A 23,783-nucleotide genomic window follows, 5' to 3' on the forward strand; every position below is an offset into this window, starting at 1 on the left:
AAAATCGTAAAGTTTGCAACCCCAAAGGATTCAGATAATCTTTTAAATTTTAGACATTTTTCAAGGAATTAACCCTAGATCCTTCTATCGACAAGCTTTATTTTGTTTAATTTGTTTTTTAAAAAAATGCATATTTTGAGTTTCATCCCCTAAGGTGATGGGCACTTTTTGCTAGGGGTGGCGTAGACAGCTGAAACTTTATACACGTGAGTTTTATCTCATTTGACACCGGTTATTTGCTACTGCATTAAAGAAAAAACAGTTTTTCTTTACTTTTCTTTTCTTTTCTTTGGCCGGCTATCCAAAAAGATCGAGAAACAACAGTCAGCCCGTTGGCCAAAAATGGGTGCCTGCGGTGACGGCTACCTTGCCGGTGGACCAATGGATAATTTCAAAGATCTGGCAATTCAGAGGAAGAAAAGAAAGTGATACTTTACATTTGAACTTGGTTTCAGTTGTCGGATGATTGTAGCTCGTTTGTTTTCACTCTTTCTGTCTTTCCGTCTTTCCTCCTCCGTAATTAAAGTGGACATCAGATCCGACTCGACGGCCGCGGCGCGCGGATGATTAACATAAGTAAATCAACGTTAACGTAGGTAATTAACGTGGAGTTTTTAACTAAAGTATTTAAACTACACCTCTTGAAAATTTTGTAAAAGTCCTTGTTAATTCCAGAAAAAAATGACAAGTCGAGTAATTTTTTCTCTGTGCGCATGTCTATGTGCCACCATCTCTATTGTTATTTTTTTTTTGCTTTCATTGCGCACACATTCAGGACTAGTTCCATCAGAGGTATTTTAGAAATGGTAAAAACTATACAAGTAAACAAAAAGTAATATCCGCTCAAAAAATATACATAACGAAAAACGTTCTTCAAAAAGACGTGTAAGCGTTCGCTAGATACAGAAGGAGTGGCATGTGTGTTCAATTGATCTCACATCCGACTTTATAATTATTTCATCCGTCCCGAAAGAAATCGAAATGACCGCTGTGGAAACTGCTGGTCTACAAATGAGCAGCGGCTTATCTTCTCAACGAAGTTCTGGATTGTTCTTGCGCTCGGTTTGTTGACACTTGAAAACTTGTTAAAAAAAATTCTGCGGCTTTAGTTTTTGATAGGAAAATTTCCAATTTCCACACTTTAGTACATTGATAAGGGAACACAACTTTAATATGACATCAAAGGCAATAGTTCAAGTTAGAAATGTTTGTGTAATTATCTATCATCAACGCATACTCGACACAGAGGGCAAAAAAGATTTATTGGTATATTTACGATTTCAATTTGCTGATACGAGTACAAAATTCAGCCTCGTCACTGTTATGAAGTGGTTAGTAAATCAAAATGCGAAAACATACGGCGGTAGAAGACCGTGAGTGAAAGAGAACCAAAGAACCGGTCAGAGAAGAAGTCGGTGAAAAATAAAGAGGAAAAGTGCGAAGATAAAGAGTTAGGTAATCGAGAGAGCTGCACTCAGGTATAAAATAGTTGTAAAGTTCATGTTCCATGGACCAAGGTCAAATGAATCAAATTCAACAAACGGAGGTACCTACATTTTGATCAAGAAGAAAAAAACAAACGAATAGAATAAGTTTGAGACATTTTGATAAATCCAGAGAGATGATGAATTTTGATAAATAGATTCGAAAGCTGACGATATCTCTCTTTGCATATGGACCCTTGAGCGTTTTCCCTTTACGATTAGGACGATAATATTTTACGTTATGTGGTTTAAAATTGACAGAGGTAAATAAACCTCCGTTGGTTTTCGTATATATTTTCTTTAAAGATCCTGCAATTCCTGTATGTTGGATTGGCTCTTTTTCTTTGGTGTGGCTGTATACAATTTTAGTCTTAAAATTCTAGTTCAATTGTACTTTCACCAGAGTTCCGGTAGATTTTTTTTTATTTTTATTTTTTTTTTGGGGGGGGGGGGCGCTGTCAACGATACACTTTAGACTCGGTTGAAAAAATTTTTGTTGAATTTGATTCATTTACCTTTGAAAAGAAAAAACAAAATTCCTACCTTCAGAACATGAAGCCAGAAACTTTCCGTTCGAGCTAAAATCCATGTTTAGAACAGAGTCAGAATGACCCTTGATGGACCTTATTAACCAGGTGTGATCAAAATCGTGATTCCACTTTTTCGTTTGTTTTTTTCGGACGGATCGGCGGGTGGGGGTATTAGTTAGGATGGTTTTCTCTTTCACCGTCTTAACTGGCGTTTCCTCTGCAACAGAAATGTATAAAAATTACGTTAATTTACTATCTGACTTTCGATATTTTTGTTAACACAAGTGCCAGTAACAGTCACTGTTCCGTTCTCTCGTCTTTGTACTTCTCGTTGCGGTATGATTCTTTCGTGTCGTGCAGGAGTCGAAACAACAATTTACGCAGCCTATTCACACGATCACTTTGAAACAATTATTTTTGGATAAGATTTTGTTTGGGATTCATCTTAGAAATATCAGCGAATAGCCGTTACCTCTCGTTGTGAACCCTCGAAACGTGTTAAAAACTATTCGAAGATGGTAACAATAAACGAATATTAAATGTAAAAACAGCACTCATATTTAGAAAAAAAAACAGAAGAAATAAAACAACTAAAATTCATAAGACAGATTTTTGTGAACCTTTTCTACAAAGTTTTAAAGATTCGAAATAGGTAAAAATATGATGTATTACCTTCAGAGTAATTGCACATCGCAGCGCTACTCTGAAAGAGTAGACACCTGTAAAAAACGGTATTGAGTCGGCCTCTTATAAAATATTTTACGCGCGGGATTTAGGATAACACTCCAGCCACCGTGTAAGAAAAAAATCTCACTCATGTTTTTACATCCGGGCTAAATGCTTGCGTTAAGATTTCTAGTGCGTTCACGAAAGTCAAACAGAAAAAAAAAATTGTCCATAATTCTAAAAACAGCAAATGTTTGTGAATTTTAGCATGTTTAACTTGAATCTGAAACTTTTTAACTTTCTTGCGTCTTCGAAAAGTATCTGACACTACCGAAGCAAATTTGCACGAACGCCGCCAAATTTTGCAACTGCTGCAGAAGGAAAATGTTTCACCCATATGTGGCTCAAATCTTGAAAAATTGTGTTACCGAGCGTTCACCGTGGATTTTAAAGTTTTTTGGTATTTTTTGAAACTTAAAAAACAAGTTAGGAAAAAATCACATTTGAAAGATTATTTTTTTTTTTCAATTGTAAACTTATGAAATTTAATTTGAACTAGTTTTTCCTGCGTTCCTGAGAGACTAATTAAACAATCCCAACACTAATTAAAGGATTCCAACACTAATTAAATTTCCGTAAACGACACGACCGCTACGAGGAAGGGCAAATTCAAATCGGACGTGAAAGCACCGAGGGGGCAATAAAAAACCTCATAAAACGATAATGTCTACTCGGGCGGCACTTGGAACTTCTGCAATATTAGCAGTGAGAATGGAGTTAATTGGCGAGCGAGTGCAGGAGAGGTACTAAAGAGCTCTTAAATCGCTGCGTTTTGCCTGGGATACATATTTTCCGCCAAGTCGATAGGATGCAACCGCAGTGCAACGGACGTGACTCTCATTGGGCGGCTCGGCGCTCGCCGTTAATCAGTTTCATGCGCCAACCAAGTCGAGCTCGATAAAACTCCTCTCGTAAACACAAAAACACACCGTGTGAATGGGCCACCGCGTGGACCGAATTCAATTTTACGGCTATTTCAAAGTCAATTGCACGTGCACGCGTGTGCTATGTCTGCGCATGCGTGAACGCATCGCCGTCAATCCAAATCTCCCTCCAATGGGAGACGTCCTACGACCAGAGACAAGAGATTCTCCACTGGTCTCTCGGCGACAGGTGGGAACTTCTAATTTCGGGGATTCAACACTTCCTTATAGACGATTAAAAGGGGGCAACAGTCATCGCCCTTTTTGCGACTGTTGAGCGCTGTCTCCACTCGTCAAAATGGCGTCAAAATGGAAGCTCAAAGTGAATCGATTTCAACGATAAGTGGCTCAAAGTCGGGACTTGATGCGATTGATGAGTGTTGCAACTCAAAATAGAGCGGCGCGCGCGACTCTTTTTTGATCAACAATCGCGAACAGATCGTATTTATCGATTCGCTTTGAGCTTCCATTTTGACGCCATTTTGACGAGTGGACACAGGGCTTCGGCCTACTTGCTAGGTGGATGATGATCTTCGGGTGACGTCGTGAGCCAAACAAGTTCCCCAAACTTCAGTTTGTCTGAAAAACGAAACTCCCGAGACGGTGTTAACCATGACCTAGATAAGTCAACAGTTGAATGCTGGAGTCCCGGAAGTAAAAGCTTTCACCATTGCTAAGATACCAATGGAGAGTATTGTCTCTGCCCTATGACTCTGGCGTCTGTGAAGGTGGAAAATAATCGACGCCAAAATGTGAGGGGAAACTTTTCAGAAGAACGGATAAAATGGTGTCTGATAGGGTATAGCTCCCGGAAGAAGGCGGCGGCGTGGACCTCCTAGAAGAGGTGAGTGGTGGAAGAGATCAGAAGGTGTTATTTGCCTGATTATCTATGGAAGGATCGGTTTCACTGGCGATTGAAAGTCGCAGAGCACTTAAGCGCGCTAAGGTGGCTGCTTCACTTGTTAAAATTACATTTTAGCTTATTACTTTCCTCAGTGACACAGCCCACAATATTAAACAGATGAGAAAGTAGGTGGAAACGTTCTAGTGAGTGATCCAGGGGTAAAGTTTGGCAAAAATCTCAGGGAATTCCATTTTTATAATCCTTGGATCCTACGAGCACTTATTTAGGTAGTAGAATGCTACCGGTGCCGGTTGTATGCTTGTCTTATGCTTCTGAGAAGACTCTTAAGAACTGATTTAAACAATCTATCTGCATCATTTTCATAGCATCTTGCATCTATTTGTTTGATGCGATTGCCGCTAAGGCACAGCTCAGCGATAGAGTCACATCTGCAGAAAAATGTGAAAACAAAAACCCTCCTCATTCTGCCCGAGCAAAAGGCATCACAATTGAGGATATTTCAATGTAATCGTCCATCGTACGGTGCCTTTAGTGTAGAATTATCCGAAAGCTAGGAACCATACCATACAGCCAACGAACGAGCGGTTTTTTGAAGAGGCCCAGTGATAACTGATTCACTTAACACTGTTCAGATAGGTGCAATGCAGTTAAACTGATTCTGGTTGAATTCGTTTGATTTATCGTCCGCTTCTTCTGATCTTCATAATCGTTTCGACGCCTCAAATATATTGATAAGAGTGGTGTTATTGCGTAAGACTGTACTCTTCTTGACCTGAATTACGTATCGAATACTCTGTTATGTCATAAGAACAGGTGGCTGATTCTTGATAAAATATGTTTTTTTTATACGATAGAGCATAGCATGGTTCGAGCGATTGGTTGCTTCTCCTACAAGTCAAAATACTTTCACTCGAAAGAAATCCAACATAAGAATAAAAAAATCCTTAATACCTACGTGGTATTAGTCACTTTCTCCAAAATAATTTGCGGAAAAGAAAGAGAAAAAATACCTATATTTCTACCAAAAAACGAGTGTTTACGCGCGGAAGTACTGGAAATTGGTTCGTTTCCATGTGCCATTCGAAAAATGCATCATTGTGACTTTTGTGAGTCACAATGAATGGGAGCAAAAAGTAGGACATCAAACATAAGACAGCCACTCGGGGCAATCGCGAAGACCGTATAGATATTTGTATTTTGACTTCATTCTATTGGCACCTGTGATTTAAATGATTCATTTCTCCGATGAACTTGGCACTGCGGAAAGAGAGCGTTACCTTGACACGTTAACACTCCACCCAATCAATCAAACCCTCTAAGGGATAAGCTAGAGACTTTCCGTGTTGACAACCGAGACTGGGGCCGCAGATAACTCATGAAGCTTAAGAGATGAAACATATCGGAAGAAGAGGGCAGCGGAGGAAGAGATCCGATAAAACGAAGGCGACATAAAAATGGCGGGGACCGGGTTGTGGAGGGGCGGTTTGGGTGACAGATTAATGCACCACTTATGCACTAATTAAATTAAAGTCCGGAAAGTCGCTGTCATTTTGGTGCACCGTTTCAAAATGGACGAATTTTTTAAAATCGACCGAATTTATCTTTGCATAAAATTAATTCAATACAACTTTCAGATCAACATCTTATTTGTACATTCAGATCTTACATTATTCGAGTTTTCTTTCTGATCTCACAACCTGTCGAAAACCTAGCCTGAGTTGGAGCGTCCTTCCGTAGTGAGGCTCTAAAGGTAGCGATATTGCCGAGAAAATTTATCAACTCAAAATGAAGAAGAGGAAGTTTTTCCAAGACAACAATAGCTCCTAATACCCTTGAATTTCAAGTAAAATTTCAACCGGAAGTAGTAACCATTTCCGGTTAAATCAGCTGATCACCGGAAACAGTCTCATTGCGGACCAAAGCGATAGCGTCAAGAAGATATTTACCGAAAGTATTCCACATTTTCGGTTGCATCAGCTAGTCGCCGGACACACTATTTAATTACGCGCGAAAGTATATAGCATCAAGTAAAATATTCATGCATCGTGACCAGAGGCTTTATATTTTTGTGACCTCGCACTGTCAACCTGAGAAATGTACTCGGGTGTGAGGCGAAAGTCAAGTTCGGCGGTCAACGCTGCTTTCGGCTCAGTGATGATTGATGAGTGAGTTATGGAGCATAAAATTTGTCAAATGATGACGAATGAATGTCGCGCGTAAACGTTGTCGCGCGTCTCGTTCCGTGAGTTTTTGCACTTTAGAATGGGATGGCTAAACCAATCGCTCAACTCTACAGGGCCGGATTGACTTGCTTGCCGCCCATGGGCCGCCTGTATTTTGCCACCCCCTTCTCAATCGTCTTGAAACATCAATAAAAACCATCAAGTGAACGTGCCGGAGGGAGAGGGGTGCATAAGACGCGTTTACTCGTGTTGGACACATTTTTTGCGAAAGCCCTGTCAACACTACTTGCAAAAATTCACGTAACTTGGCGCAAAAGTTAAGTTCCGTAAACCTATCTCTGTGTGGACAAGGCCTTCGATTTACAAGAAATGAACGAAAATATTATGAAAGCACAAACATAAATGTGCTTTAATAATTTTAACTTCCGCCGCCGCGCCGCGCTGATTGCACCGTGTTTGGCGCAATGCGTGAAGTACTCCCACAGTCATATGCGTTTCACGCCGACCGCTGCTGCACGCACTAAGTTTGACGTAATGCGTGAAGTTTTCATGCAGTCTTGTAGGCGCTAATATGTGTTACATGCCGACGCCGCGCCGCGCCGCGCCATGGGTTATCTCCTGTTCATCTCAAGTTCTCGTCATCATTGCTCTCTGCGCCGCGCCGTTCCAGGCCAAATTCCGTGTTCGGTTTCTCTCTTAGTCTTAACTCGACTAATTAAAGGTGCTGTCTATTGTATCACAGGAAGACGACAAAATTAGAGATATTCTCTCGGGAAATGAGAGATTTTATCACCTTTTTTCATTTGTAATTTTTTCTCTGAATCCGATTTTTCTTTATAGCTATATTTAAAAAAATTGCAAAATTTGCCGACCCTTAAATTTGCCGCCATGGGCCGCGGCCGATGTGGTCATTCCCTAAATCTGGCTCTGCAACTCTTTGGTTATTGTTCATCATGGATCGTATTCGATACATCAAACAGGTGAGATTATCTCGATTTCGATTGGTTCAACGTGTAAACACAGCCTCAAAAGTCAAGTGAGAAATCTAAGGGGACGGGTTTTTCTGTGCTAGATTTTTTTATTCTTCTAAGTACCAAATGACAATGAAAAGTGAAATTGGTAGGAATTTTCTCATTTTCATTTTTTCTAGCTTACATCCTAACATTTTTTTTTGAGGTTATGTTCTATTGTTTTGAATCAAGGATACATAGAACCAGTATCAAATACGATGTATCAGGCGAATCTGACCATTGACTTCTGAAAGTATCTTTTACACTTTGTGGAAGATAGCAACGAGGAGTTTCTAAAACATTATGTCTCTTAATACTCCAAATTTGAGGATCCACGTTTCGATTGGCGCGCACTGAGCCGAGGCAATAGGAAAAGTCAGACAAAATTTAGAAACTTTAAAAGCTTAACTCCATTTATGCAAACTGTGAGGTTCCAAAGTTGGTTTCATTGGTTTTCTAATGAATTTGTCTACATGTAGCATCCCTTAAAACTTAAAATAGGACAAAATAAACATCAAAATTTGCTGTTATAATCAAAAATTTCATGTCCAACCTCTCAAATTGACGCGATCCACTGTGCGGCGGTGGGCTCTCCGGACTCTGACTTGGCAGCGTTGTGGCTCCGCCTCCATACCGGAAATGGAGACATAACACAGCCTTACCGGATCGGAAATGACGAGCAATCGCCACGCGACTCGAAGTAAAGAGGTAGACATGACCGTTGCCGTTGCGTTTGGGTTCTGTTCGCGTCCCAGTTGAGAGAAGTGTCCGATCCGCGGCGCGCGGCGGTGCAGTTCAATGGCCGGCCGTCGTCGTTCCAAAGGGGGATGCCTTGTACTCCGTCAATGCGGAATTCATTGCCCTAACCCTGAGGTGCCTCTTTATGCTCGGATTAAAAGATCTGGAAAACTTGGACGAGAAAATGAGGAAGCGCGCAGTGCCCACGTCTTTACCGCGGACCGTGCTCGAGACATACTGCCATCCTTAGGAAGAACGCCGTATGAGCCTTCAGACGTTGCCAAGTTTCCTCCGATAAAAACCAAAATTGCTGGGAAAATTGTGAATATTATTTTCCAAAATTTTCAGACAATTTTGTGCGCAATTTAATCTGGAATATCTGAAAGTTTCAAGGGAAAATAAGCATTTTCGTCAAAAATACATGTTTTATCGAGGGAAATTTGGCAACTCTCGAATGTTCATACGGCGATTTTCCTTAGCATGGCAGCATAAAGGAAAAATACCGTATGAGCAGACCAATGTTGCCGACTTCCCTCTTGTAAAATATTTATTTTTCGGAAAAGTCATGCATACGTCGCAGGCAAATTGTCTCAAACATTTTATCAAATGCCTAGACGGATACTCATATTTTCAGAGTTTACGAGGTTTTTTATGTTTTCACAAAGATCTCTCTAATTTTCAATATTTTGACACTAAGAATCCATCTAAGTACAAACTGCCATTTTATTTCCCGTTCAAAAACGTTCTTCATAATTCTTTGACCGTCCAAATTGTGAGAACTTTTTATTTTCCGAAATGCTGCATATTTTGAGATAAATTTGCATTCAACGACTAGGAAAAGCGTATTTATGATCGTATGGAACATGTTTTTATAGGGAATACTTTTTCACGTGATTAGATGATTATTTCGTCTACAGTCAGCAAAATAATCAGAATTTCTCAATTTTCAAAACTGCACTTATCTCTCTTTTCCTCCAAGCCCCCTAGGTATGACATTTCCCCGGGAATACTAATGTTATTGATTTGTCCATGATTTGGCCATCATTAACCTGAATAGATCGATGCACTTTTTGATTCAACAGTAAGCAACGATAACTGAAGTTTAAACCCCTTCTTCACCGTCAGATCAAGCTCAAAGCAGCTGTTCACTTTTGCTTGGCATACCTAGTTGTTCACTTTTATTACAGGTCTTGCAACAGTGATCAACGTGAGTTGTCCACAAATGCGTAGTATTCTCCAAGCACTTGGTATAATGGCTCGTGAACACAGTATTAACCTCCGATAAAACAAAAAAATGTTGCGAATGAAGTGGTTCACCTATTTCCATTATCCCGCATGTATCTCATTCTCATTCTTGAGCATATGGTTTCTCAGCACTCGTTCGGCTTTCTTATTCCTCTCGTTAACTCTCGGATTATTTGCCCACTTCTGTACTGACAATTTGTAGCGATGAGTCAAAACGTGTAAACATGCTGGAATGAAAGGGAAAGACGTTCAAGTCTTGATTGATGAACATGATAAAATGAGAAAGATTAAATAAATCGACTCATGGTGAAATTTAGAGGATCACGGGCGATTGGGAGAGGGGGGGAGGTCAGAGAGTACAAATGAGGGGCTTGAAGGACAAGGCGCATAAGTGCAGTTTTTGCTATTTCGAGAAATACGTGTTTGAAGATTCGAAATTACGTGGATCCTTATGGCGGAAAGAAACTTCAAACTGACTGTTTGATGCTTACAAATTGGAATTTGGGACACAATTTTATCACAGAATATGCATGAAGACTAGTTTTACGTGAAATCATTAATATCTCAATTTTTTCAAAAACTGCACTTATGTGCCTTGTCCTCCAAGCCCCTCAAGTATTGTTTACTGGAAAGACAGTGGCAAAGAGGTGATCATTCGAGGTGTCTCGAGGCATTAAACGGATCTGCATACTCAAGAAAGATCACTCTGCTTCACTGCTACTAAAGAAAAACGCCGTATGAACATTCGAGAGTTGCCAAATTTTCAGATTAAATGGGTTTTTTTTCAAGGAAAGTTATGAACATTTTCCCTTGAAATTTTCAGAAAATTTGGATCAAACTGCGTACAAAATTGTCCGGTAAATTTGAGTCGGAAAATTCACACATTTTCTTGGAAATTCGTATTTTACCTAAGGAGATTTGGCAACGCCTGACGGTATAGACGGCGTTTTTCTCTAGCACGTTAGCTTAGGTCATCGGTTATTCAGGGGTGTTGTTGGAAATTGCTCATGATTGTTCAAGAATTGGATACTGAAGAAGATATAACGATTTGTCAAAGTAGAACCAATCGAGTTTTTTTGACGGATCGTCGTGCTGACGTCGATCGCCGACTTGATCCAGCACAGGGCGCGCAGGGATCAAAAATCCCAGCAAAAGGAGAGTGAATAGAGCGTTTTGTTAGCTTTTGCGTGAAAATCTAATTTAATCAAAAAAAAAAAAAAAAACTTCACATCCACAATTTTTTTGAAAATCGGCTTTGTGAATCCGGCTCTGCAGTAAAGCAGATTTTCTTTCTTTACTATCTCGATGCAGCTTCCAACGTTTGGGTAATATATTTTGAGCGAGATCTACAAGTATTTTGAATAACATTCTTATTTTCAAGGCGTATTTAAGACATTTAAAACAGAGTTGTAAACAAACCAAACGTGGAGAGCGCGATAATCGGAAGATTAGTTTGATGACGCGTGCTGTCTTTTCGCGACGCATTTCTCATGACGCATATTCCATTCACGATTCCTTCGGAATCCTTTGATGGATATTTCAATGGACTAAATTAATAAATTATTTATGCTTCAGCATCAATGAGGTCGTCGGGTATAATTTGAACTGGGGTAAAATGGCAGAAAACTAATATCACGCGTTGGCAGTGGTGTTCTTCGAAAATCGGCGACATTTCTCCTTCATTTGTTAAACCATGAAAAAAATCGATTCTTGGTGACGCAGTCTGCCTCACCTAGAATCGATTATTTTTCATTTATTTAAATGAAGATGAAACAGAGTTGCCAACTTGCACACACGTTGGTCAGAATTGCGTATCCTCGATCGGATCATCGATGCAGCATTTTCTCGGCAATATGATAACGTATCAAGTGGAGATGTAGTTCGTCGCCGCGAGATGAGTCAGCAGTCTTGTGTGTAGATCGTAAAATAGACGCGAAAATTCATGGAATCTGAGAGGAAATTCCTAGATTTTCCGACCCACATGGCAGCGATGTGGGCACGCGGACCCACAGAGGTCAACGCGCAGCTGCCATCTGACGCGCTTTCCTGCCCATCGCGGCGTCATCGCTTCGTGTCTTGACGTGGTCTCCAAGAAATTAAGCATGTACAAAGTACTTACATCCATAAGAATTACTTTTTACTGTTCAGTTATATTGTTATAATGCACGAAACACACCTGTGGAATGGTTTTCCGAAGGAATAGGACGAGGCGAGAATTTGAGAGAAGCTCCATTCCACAATTCCACATCGAATGGAACCTTTTTGGGGCTACTTTTACCTCAACTCTTAGGTTTCTTCTTCCTTACGGGATTTATCACCATTTCACCATTCGACAGTCAAAGAGGAATTTTTTAAAGTATTTATTTTTATTTTCATTTTCATTTTATTTTTTATTGCAACTGTCTTATTTATTTTTTTACTTTAACCAATGTTTTTTAGACTATTTTTTTTTATTCATCTCTTTGTTTAACATTTCTTAAATATAGGTATAAAAAAAATCGGATTTAGAAAAAAAATACAAACAAAATCTCTCATTTTCTGAGAGTAAAGTAATTTCTAATTTTGTCGTCTTTCGGTGATACAAGAGACAGCACCTTTAATTAATCGAGTTAAGAGAAAGACCAAACACGCAATTTGGCCAGGAACGGCGCGACTGAGAGAGAAATGATGACGAGGACTTGAGATGAAAAGGAGAAGCCCTCGGCGCGGCGGTCGGCATGTAACACATAATAGCGCCTACAAGACTGCACGAATACTTCACGCATTGCATCAAACACAGTGCGGTCACTGCGGTCAGCGTGAAACGCATAGCGCCTACAAGACTGCGTGAATACTTCACGCATTGCGTCAAACACAGTGCGGTCAGCAGCAGTCGTCGGCGTGAAACTCATAGCGCCTACAAAATTGTCGAAATACTTCACGCATTGCTCCGAACACGATAGTGTCTGCGCGGCGCGGCGGCGGCGGAAATTAAAATCATTAAACCACATTTATGTTTGTTCTTTCATTTATTTTTCGTTCATTTCTTATGAATGGAAGGCCTTGTCCACGCAGAGATAGGTTTACAAAACTTAACGTTCGCGCAAAGTTCGGTGAATTTTTGCTAGTTTTTGGAAAGATTGGAAAGAACTCGAAAATTTGTACTAAAAACTTTTGAAAAAAATTAAAGAAAAAATAATTTGTAAAATTCATTTACACGACCTGTAAATTATTTTAATACTTTTAAGTTTCGTTCCAAATTTCACAAATAATTCGCGTCACCCAAGTCTTCACGGACGGGACAAACAAGTTCCCCGTCTCCGGACTACACAATTTCGCCCGCAGGGTGTGACAATTTGACATCAACAAGCCTCTAGAGAAATAAACCCCCTTCGTATTTAACGTTCGTAAGTCTAACTAACCGCCTCACTGAGAGTATAATTTTTATCTCGTAACGTTCCCTCTTTCCCTCTAGAACAGTGTTTAATCGTGTCAACTGAGCGATCTCTTACGACCAGCAGCCCCCAATTCTGCAGTGCCTTCGCTTCTATGATAATCTCTCAAATAATATCGCAGTCGAAAGAGCCTGTCGACGTCTCTTGGCAACGATGGGCCTTATCTACGATTTTCAGGAAGGCTTATGCAGTGATGATATGAACGTGCGCTAGTGTCTTGACGTGCACCACAGAAAGCATTATGCAAAGTACGGACCTTGAAAAAATTATGCGCAAAGTGCATTGTTTTTGAAGAGCGAATTCTTGAAGATAAGAAGACAAATCATCAGGAAGGTGCATTTTTTTCGTTTTGTAGCTGCTCTACATTTTCCTGCGAGAAAAATCTTCCTGGCGAAAACTGAATTGTTCTATGTTCTTACGTCACGGAAACAGAACAATGTTTTCAATCTCTGAGGTTGAGCCCGAAATTTGTAAAACGGGTATAACTTAGTGGAGTGCTACTGTACTAAGGGAGAACGCCGTATAAACATCCGAGAGCTGCTAATTTTCCTTCTAAAAATATTTATTTTTGAGGAAATTTATGAATAGTTTTCCTTGAAAGTTTCAGACACTAGACCAAATACCAAACAAAATTATCTGAGAAACTGGAAGAAAAATATTCACAAAGTTCCCTGAAAATTAGTGATCTTTCAAAGAGAATTTGGCAACGTCTGAAGGCTCATTCGGCGTTTTTCCTTAGCGTGGCAGAATGGAGGTTAGTTTTCTCAGGGGAGGGAGGGAGGCGAGATTTATGGTCGAACCGGAGAATAAGGAAAATCTCACCGTTTTAGCATAGTTAAACTTTTGCAACTGCTAGACATTTTATGCTGTTACATTTTTTCCGCTTGCATTTATTTGCAACAAAATCTAAAAAGACCCCTTTAAAAAAAAAAGTATTTACCGATATTAAAATTTTTCTCACGCAATTCCAAAGAATATTAATTAGATGGTGAGAAGGAGGAAAGGAAGGATCGATGTAGAAAATATGCTGTACTATAAAGAAAACTGCAGTTATTTATTACGTAAAGGCAGGAAGAGCGGAAAATAGGACGTACCCCCCCCCCCCCCATTACCCCTCAGATTTTCTCCGCGCCCAGTGCTCGAGCGACGGATCAACTAGCCTCCAGGAAGATCCTTGGCCGCTTTTCCTGCGCAGCCAGTCTGCAAAACGTTGTTCACATATTTTGACATTCATGCTAATGATCTGATCAAATATTGAACGATTGATTGAGTAAATCGCTGCCAAATCGTATCCGGCTCCTTCCACGTGGATACGTATTCAATTGAGCGGAAACGAGGTATTGAAGTTTAATTATTCGCGAAGAAATAAACGTATGATGAAATACTGAAGCGCCGTTAGGGGGCTACAAAAGTCTCGAATTTTTTAAAAACACAAACGAATTTTTGAATCGCGGCTGAGGATGGGATTCGGTTTCGAATGATTTTCTCGCAAAATGTCGTTAAAATCGCAAGCGCAGGCGCTTGCAGGCGCTCGGTGGTAGAATCAATTGAACCTCAAAACTAACGTTCAGGTATTGAAAATGACCTACCTAATGGAGAATCAGCACACAAAAATTTTATTCCTTCATCTGAGAGTGCTCAATAAGCTGACTTCGCAGTATTTTTCATAATTTTTTTCTGAAATGGGAAATCGGAGAAAAATAGATTTAAAAGTGAGAAAATGTGCCGCCTTGTGACGTCATCTGGCGGAATTTTCCATTTAAACACATGTATTTTGGCAAATTAAGTTATTCCGTCATTTTTCCTCCAATAAGTGTTCAATTTAGAAACCAAGGATATCCTCGTGCTCAGTTTTCTCAACAGTTTCATTTTAAACATGGAATTTACAAAATTTCAGATACCTGCAAATTCTCCATTGGTCGGTATGGTTTCCAAAAAAATTAATTTAAGACCGAAGGAAGCAAAAAGAACTACCAAGGTCTATTCGCATGATCTGATCGATTGCACTGGTCTCTACCGCGACTGTTCGTATGGTCTGTATTGAACCTTCACTTGGTTAGATTCTACCCATCAATTTACTCTGGAGGCCAAAATCACCAATTATTTTAAACGCCTCAACAGTCTAATTTTTCTGGAAGTTAATTAACTTTGTGACCACGCTTTGCTCGACATTTAGAACAAACTGTCCTGTAGTTAGAGATGGATGGCTCGTACCTGCTGAGTTCGGTCAACTCGTTTCCAAGCTTGCATCCTCGCGAGAGCTTACAAGCTTTATTGTGAAAGTGCAAAGTTCTCGACAGCTTCCTCGGTTCCGGCCCAAGTTTTAAAACTCTTAAGTTCAGCACAAAGAGTCTTTTCGTAACTCTAGTTCCTCGCTGAGTTGGAAATCGGGAAGGAAGCGCCAAGCCTTCACGGGTGTACTTCGACTAATTGTAACTACATCAACCTGCTGCTTCTTCCACTCAGAATGTTTATTACTTATTACTTGGTTGTTAATTAAGGAGAGAGATTGCCAAACCAGGAGCGATAATTCGTCGCTTGGCTGATATAAGGGCGCACTAGACATTGAGATGAGCCCGGAAAAGCATTGCATTGAATGGAAGACAGGGTTCATTGCAGAATGCAGTTACGCCCTTATGCCATACGAACTCTCCAAGAAAATGGTAAATGAACGGACTCGTGAGGACCTCGATGAGATTTGGACTTTTTGTGCTAGAAGGAGCTATGTCGCACGCAGTCTCTATGTACATAGTTCCTTTTAGCATAAATACGTGCATTTGATAGCAGTATTCGAATGCAGACTTCGAGGGCTTTTTAATTGAGGCGGTTGGTAAATGAGTGTTAGAGAATAATTTAAATTCCAAGTTTTATTATAAAAGTAGCTTTAGCTTAAGAGCACATTTAGTTTCTTCCTCGTTGTTAGGTCTGAGGCCTATGCAGGAAAGATTATTGACCATTTAGATCTTCACGAGACTGCTGCAGTGAACTTCAGCCCTCGACTCCAAAAATATGTTCGATTTATTTTTAATTTTTCTGGTCATTATTTCAAGCAGCTGAGAATTAGATTTACAAGGTCGCGTGAACTCTACCCTTCCGTCAGTAGAATTATTTTGTCATTCTCACTTCTCTGTAAAGAAGGATGGGTGGCATTAGAGTAAATCTTATGTACTTATAATCGGTTGATATCGAATTCCATCGTAAATTGGCCCATTATTCCCAAATGCTGGTTTTATCCTCCATCGAATATGTAAAAATTCGATTCGCTTTATAATTTTGCTCTCGTGATGGCTGATGGGCTAAACAAAAATTTCTTGTGCCATGCTTGATAGAGAACGAAGTTGGAGGAGAAATAAGTTCGTGCCTTTGGATAAGAAACTCAAATGCAACGGAACTAAATCCACTAGCCACTCCTCGGGCTGTTTGTGGTTACAAGATGGCAACGTTGTTTTTCCACCCTTTAAATGTATATAAAACAATCGATTCTAGGTGAGGTAAGCTGACTCACTTAGAATCGATATTTTCAATGGACTCAAATTGATAAGACCTAGCACTGCCAATATGTAAAGTTGCCACTGGTTGCAGATGTGATTGCGTCGGACGTTGCAAAAACCAGAAAAACTTAATTATTGCCAAAGTCCAAAGCTTGATCACTCAGGGCCATGTTGATTCAATCGTCCGATCTTAATCTCAACGACGGCGAGAACGCTAATGGTAATACTTCATGCTGGCAATGTTAGCGATTTTGAAATGAAATTCGCCTACTTTACATTGTTTCTCGAGAATAACGCAGTCAATTCCCCGCAAAAACAACAATGTTGAGCGTTGCCAAGTTCAGTCGAGCCAAGGCTCAGGCTCGTCTTCGATGCCCTCGCTCAGGTGCTACTTTGAACCCGCAACCCGCCAAGTGCGGCATGAATGGGTGAAATAATCGCGAGCTGAACCGCAATCAAGGTTGAAGGGTGAAGTAGAGGGCGCTGCTCTCGGGTCATCGAGACACCGCGCCGCCGCGTAAGTTAATGAAACCCGTCAAATGGACCCTCAAATACATACACCAAAAAAAAAGGTTGTTCAAGTAACATCCTGGATGTTAAAAATATGGGCGATAATTTTTAAATGTTGCTATGAACGCTACGGTTGTTACTTCAACGTAGCTAGGATGTTACTTTAACAGCCAGAGTGTTCATAACAACATTCAAGAGTTGTTGCACACATTTTTAACATCCCGGATGTTACTCAAGCACCTTTTTTTGTTTCGGTGTAGAGAAAAAGACCATGCGTTCGGAGAAAAAGGGGATCTAGCGAAGGAAAACGATGGCCAGTAGCGATTTTACAATTTGGCAATGCGGGGGGGGGGGGGGGGGGGGGGTTAGGCTCACCAATGCACTTAAAATTGTTCGCTCTATTCGAGGGAATGGTACGCACCAGTGGCGTGGCATGCTTGGTGATCGATCGATATTTCCCTATTTGAAGCTGTGGTAAATAATCGATTATTAAGGTGTTCACTGCAAACACCCTGTTTATCGATACATTTCCATAGGTTTAAATGGCCGATCAATCGATATATCGCAAAGCACGCCGCGCCACTGGTACGCACTGTGAAGTGGCCGGGGGCAGTCTGAGTCCCCTAACATACGCATAGCTGATTCCATTTCAAAGCTGTTGAAACGTAGGAATAGCGATGGAGGCATTGCTGCGTAGTCGCGCCACGTGATCAGAAGGTGGCCACCGTTGCGTCGTCAGAAATTTCAGCGCGCCGTAATGATCCTCAAGGTCTGTCCAGATATCTTCAAACAGTCGCAGATTCGAGCAAATCTAAGGACGTCCAGCCACAATTTTTGAGCATTTTTTCGAGAACTTTTTTAGGTCTCCGTAAAAGCTCCTTTCAAAGCCTCCCAACTTGAGTGCAATCCTTTCCTGCTCATCTTGCCTCGATTCCCGCCGGCATGTTTGCAAACCTCCAATGACACTAATTCATTGCTAATGACTTCAATGCGCACCAAAAGTTACGCCACGCAGCTGTCAGTACAACATTCTCAAAAATCAAATGTTTGTTAGAAAACTTGTAAAGCTGATGAAGGAGTAAGCCGCGAGATCTTTAAAAACTCCTAAATTTCTTTATTGTTATTAATTACAAAACTCGTTCAATTCAAATACAAAGTCGCAACTCGGTTGCTGAGAATGATGGGCAATAGTCTGTCGAAACATGTGTCCGATAATTAATAACAGAAGGTGAAGGAAACTAAAAATTTTAAAAAATCGCACGACCTTACATTCAGTTTTATAACTATATTCCTTGTTTATTAAGAATCTTCATCATTATTGTTGAGCTGATGTTGTGTTAATTCGTCCTGTCTTGTACTATTGTAAGATTTTTGCATATTTTCATGAAAAACTTTAGCTGATTTTTTTTTTACGACTAGGCTTCCGACACCTGAATTTAATCGATTGTTTTCAATATGTCATAAAACTAGGTGTGATGATTCTTATGTGATTTGATCAAGTATTTCGATTCGCATTCACGGCAGCTGAAAGTTTTCTTGTTTAAATATTGCCCGACGAATTCGCATGTGTTACACAGAAAGATATGACGTTTGCAGAAAAAAATGAACATGTAATTACTCTCTGCGAATGTTAGGTTTTCCATGAATTAGTATCAAAAGACACTGAACAGGCACTAGAAATCCTCGAAGTGCCAGAGAAGAAAAAGTTAAGCAACTTTAGAAATGTACAAAGTTGATAAAAATCTGTTATACAATTCGAGGGTTGTGATCCCTCATTCGAGGAGAAGTAAGGTCAGAATTCTATTTGCGTGCTCTCTATAATTTTCTCATTTTCATTTTCCATTCATGCTTTTTGAGAGTAAACATTGACCCTTGACCCTTGCGATAGCCACTCCCCTAGAACGATGCAATGATAAAGAAAGAACATTGATCTCGGACGTAATCTACCAAAATCACAGACGAGTTCAATTCTGGAAGTTCGAGGTAGTGACCCAAATAGGATCTGACTACCCAACCTTCAATCTCACTTCAACTGATCCTACGTTTATGTTGTAATAAAATTTACAACCACCACGTGGCACTATCTACGAAATAAAGTACACCTGAAGAGCGTTCCGTGTCTCATTTGCGAAAAAAATGTCATTTTTTTTTACATGGAAAATGAAACAACCTTTACCCAATAAGACTGTACATTTTACAAACAAAAATGGTTAGGGCGAGCTTTTCTTTAGAATCCTTTTCCTTCTGTTCTGCTGCGCCACGAAAAAAACACTATTGGCGCATTTGAGTGTTTCCAAACGTCCACCGATAAACCATTTATTCTAGAAAAAAACTGAACATGTTTATCCCAAATACTTTAAGGGACACTAGAGTAAATTGCAAATAAAATACTCCAACAAATTCTAAAAAAGGCATTCCCAGAATTCCCAAAAAGTTCGTATTTTCATTGGAGCATCTTTTGCAGCGCCTGAATATTCATTCGGATTTTTCCTGACGAGCACGGTAGTGTAATACATTAAGGGTCGTTCATAAAGGACCCGCATTTCGCCTGAAAAAGATTACTCTTCCCAATTGTGCTCCAGGTGTCTCAGAGTAACATACTGTTCCGGTCGATTTAACCAAAAATTTGGTCAATCGACATGATCTGACCGAAAAATGAGTAACTCGAAGTAGCCCGAAGTAACCATCAACACGGAAGTTATAAACTGTGCACCACTAGTATGCCTGCACAGGGCTCCTCTTCTCTGTCAAATGGACTGCGTTGAGCAGAAAGGAACCAAGCCACATCAGCTATTGCCAAATTTAATTGAAAAATTTAATTCTTTACATGAAAACGGTTGTGCGGATTTTTGTGCAAATTTCAGTGAATTTTCTACACAGTGCAAAGCAAATTCCATAAAATTTTCAAAGAAATCCGCACAAACGTTCCCTCGTCAAAAATTAAATTGCCCAGGGAAATTTGGCAATAGCTGATGTGGCTTGGTCCCTTTCTGTGTAACGCGGTCCAAATATTCTTCTTGGCTTTTACAATCCACTTATGCCTGTATGACCCAAAAGTGCGGTTGGCAAGGGGTAAAGGATATTATCTCGCGGCCGGGAATGCGGCGAGCGTAGCCTAGATCTGGATTACCTTAACGGTAAACAGTGGTGCAGCTTCGGTCACGCCGCACATCGCACAACCTTGGAGGCAGAGCCTGAACAGGCCTGACATCACAACTTACACAACCGGCACTTTCTTTTGCCCCGGGCGTATCCACGTCTTTTCAAGTTCAGTTGAACGTCTGAAAAATCAACATCGCGGCGTTAGGTTGATACAGGGCTGCCGTGCTAAGGAAGAACGCCGTATGAGCCCTCAGACGTTGCCGTATCTCCTTCAATAAATAGCGAATTTGCCGGGAGAATTGTTAACGTTTTTCCTTACATCCTTCCGAAAATTTTGCCCGCAATTTAATCTAAAATATCTGAAAATTTTAAGGAAAAATAGGTATTATTTTCCGAAAAAATACATGTTTCATCCGGAGAAATTTGGCAACCCTCGAATGTTCATACGGCGTTCTTCCTTAGCACGTCAGAGTGGTGCATCAGATACGGTTCCGCGTGAGGGTATTTAAGGGGCAAAATGGACCGCATTTAGTGGAGAAAGGAGCCAAGCCACATTAGCTATTGCCAACATTTTTCTGGGCAATTGAATATTTTACAAGAGATAGTTTGTGCGGGTTTTTTTGAAAATTATAGGGAATTTCCTCCACACTGTGCAGAAAATCCACTGAAATTTGCACAAAAATCCGCACAACCGTCATGTTAAAAACTAAAGTGCCCAATTGAATTTGGCAATAGTTGATGTGGCTTGGTTCCTTTCTGCTTAACGCGGTCCAAATGTAATGATCACAAGAAAAGGGCTCTCCCCGGGTTTCTCAGCAGAGAACGGACCACTTCCCTGGTAAAAATTGGAAATAAGAGCTGCGTTTCAAAATACCATAGGAATTCTTGTAGCCGGCTAAAGAAGGCTAAAATCATATATCTGGCTGTAGAATGCGGAGAAAATTATACGGCCGGGCTATACGAAGCGATAAAAAATTATGCAGCCGGGCTATAGTTCCTATCGCCGGGCTTTACACTTTATCGCCTGGCTGTTGCTTTTTCGCCATCGATTAAAAAAGGCTTTAAGAAATTGTGTAGAAATTCGTGTGCTTTGGAAATCATTAAGTTTGATACGGAACCACCTTGATATTTACAAAACACACATTGTATTTTCCTTCAATACATATTTTTTTTCATCAATTAAAATGAGAATAATCCATACAGGATGTGCAAACATTTCAAAATCATGAGTTGAATAACGCTGACTCCGCCAGATTAAATATTAGAGCCTAACACAAAGCGGAGCGGCGACGCACTGGCGCCTACAAACCTAACAGGGATACTTCACGCATTGCGCAACGCGTGAAGTATCCCTGTTAGGTTTGTAGGCGCCAATGCGTGTTTCGCGCTGGGTGCCCGCCTGCCACGGCGCTTGAAGCGCAACTATTTCACACCAGAGGTATTGCACAGTATCATACGAAACTGAAGGCGCTCTAATATATTAATAATGGCAGGCATCCATCAAAAGTACGGAACTTTCCTCGCAAAATAAATCAAGATACTACGGCCCAAAAAGAGAGCAGTATTCCAAAAACTCACTAAGTCCTAGCATCCGTAATTAGTAACGTTTAGCATACACTTTATCGCCTGGCTAGTCGCCATCGGCTATAAAAGGCTATAAGAAATTGTGTAGCCGGCTATAGAAGCTATTGCAAATCTTACAGCCGGCTGTAGGTCTATGGTATTTTGGAACACAGATTGTACTGCCAATTTTTACCAGGGTTTTGATAAGTAGCACCGCTCTTTCGCACAGGGGCAGGCTCATCACACGGGGCACAAAATGTGTACGCAATTGTATCAAGCGCCTCCCTCCCAACTCTTTTATTTATTTAACGCAGTTGACATCTGAGCATGTATTTCAATGGGGCAAACCAAAAACGTTGCTCATTTCTTCAATCTTGCTCTGCACGGTTTCTGGTGGCTAACCGACGGGCGTAAAGAAAATAGGTTCGCAACTAATTGTAAGCTTATAAAAAAATGAATGCATAAGGGGTTCAATTCCGCATATTCGAGAACAGTGGAAGGATTTTTCCTGTAAGAATAATTGGCTGTGGTGTTTGTTCGTTAAAATAATCGAGTTTGAAATTCGAAGGTGAGAGGCGAAGGCAACACGACCTATTGTTAGATCGAAACCAGGAGTGAAATGACACATGAATGAAAAACTTTTCCATTCCTGGTCGTTCCCCCAGAGAAACTGAGGCCGTTATCTTGATAACTGACCTCCGGCGACCACTGCTCGCGTAAGTTCTCCCTCTCTCTTTAGGACACTGTGCTGATAGGGCCAGGATTCTAAAAATACAAATTGAAAGTGCGAAAATAAAGTCATATGCTCGCCTCACTTTCCACTCTCGCATAATTAGAGGTGATGTTAATTGACGTTTGCGTCATAAAATGAATTTAAAAAGGCATGATTTTAAAGTAAAAATAACATCCGGGTATAAATAATTCAGAGGAAAAGAGGACATGGAAAAAAGAGAGAAAACCGATGTACCCCTTTAGAGATAAGAGTAAATGAAAGACGTCAGTCGTTCATATTAACTTTCAGAAATGCCACTGAACTTTCTAAAAGTTACAGCAAACCACCCGCCTATAGCAAAGTAATTTTACAGCCACATAGACAAATGTCAAAACAATCGCACCTAAACTTTGCGGCAACGGTTTTTTTTTTTTTTTTTTTTTTTTTTTTTTTTTTTTTTTTTTTTTTTTTTATAAAACCCAACTTGGAGTTCAAACTGTTTGTTGAAATTGATAAAATGTTGAAGTAGGTAGTGAAATCCGGAAAAATCAATGGTTTTTTATTTTTTTCTTTTCATTCCTAATTTCCTTTTTAGCAATTTTGTACAAATGAAAACTGCTCGGTTGCTTAGCGGCTCATCTCCCTACTAATGTCGCTAAAGACCTTGTCAAGAAGCTGCCTCGACAATAATTTTGCTTCATTATTTCATCTTTGCCGCTTGACCGCTGAAAGCTCGGCCGCTGACCGGGAATGTGGCAATTCGTCTCAAGGACACTGGAGACAGATCGCAATGCTTGAAATTTACGTAATGAAAATTTTGCAATGAAAATATAATGTGGACGTTCCGTTTTACTTCGCTGCTAAATTTGCTAACTTCGTTTGTATTCAAACGATGGACTTGCTTATCAAAAATGATGAGAATGTAATTTATCTATTCCTGCAACTTGGAAGCTTGACTCAAGATAAGGCCTCACTATCTAATTGCAGATGAATTTTCGAGTCTATTCCAGCCAGAGAAATTCGGCGTATTATATCGCGCCAAAAGTGTCGCACTGACCAATGACCGCATCACTATCATCTGGTATCGCGTGTTGACTTCAACTTCTAATTGGACCGCGTTTAGCGTTTTGCAGGAAGGAACCAAGCCACATCAGCTATTGCCAAATTTAACAAAGCGATTTAATTTTTTAAAGGAGAAAATTTGACTGCATTTTGCAATTTGGAACTATAAATTCTGGCTCATATAAAAAAATAATTTTATGCGTAG

General features: G+C 40.2%; 1 protein-coding gene across 5 annotated transcripts in view; it reads right to left on the reverse strand.

The window, feature by feature from the left end:
- Positions 1-23,783, reverse strand: part of prage (RNA exonuclease prage) — a 94,380-nt gene that overhangs the window by 50,038 nt on the left and 20,559 nt on the right. For 2 of the 5 annotated variants that reach the window (XM_019049282.2, XM_019049279.2), the window contains exon 2: positions 2,028-2,231. The exons of 2 other annotated variants lie outside the window; for them this stretch is intronic. In XM_019049282.2, the coding sequence (XP_018904827.2) occupies positions 2,028-2,073 (46 nt within the window). In that variant the 5' untranslated portion in view covers positions 2,074-2,231. Of the gene's footprint in view, positions 1-2,027; positions 2,232-2,686; positions 3,596-23,783 lie in introns of those variants that run through there. One more of the 5 variants, XM_019049280.2, reaches the window with a different exon arrangement.

The sequence above is a fragment of the Bemisia tabaci genome, chromosome 1 (assembly GCF_918797505.1).
Source record: "Bemisia tabaci chromosome 1, PGI_BMITA_v3".
Lineage (NCBI taxonomy): Eukaryota > Metazoa > Arthropoda > Insecta > Hemiptera > Aleyrodidae > Bemisia > Bemisia tabaci.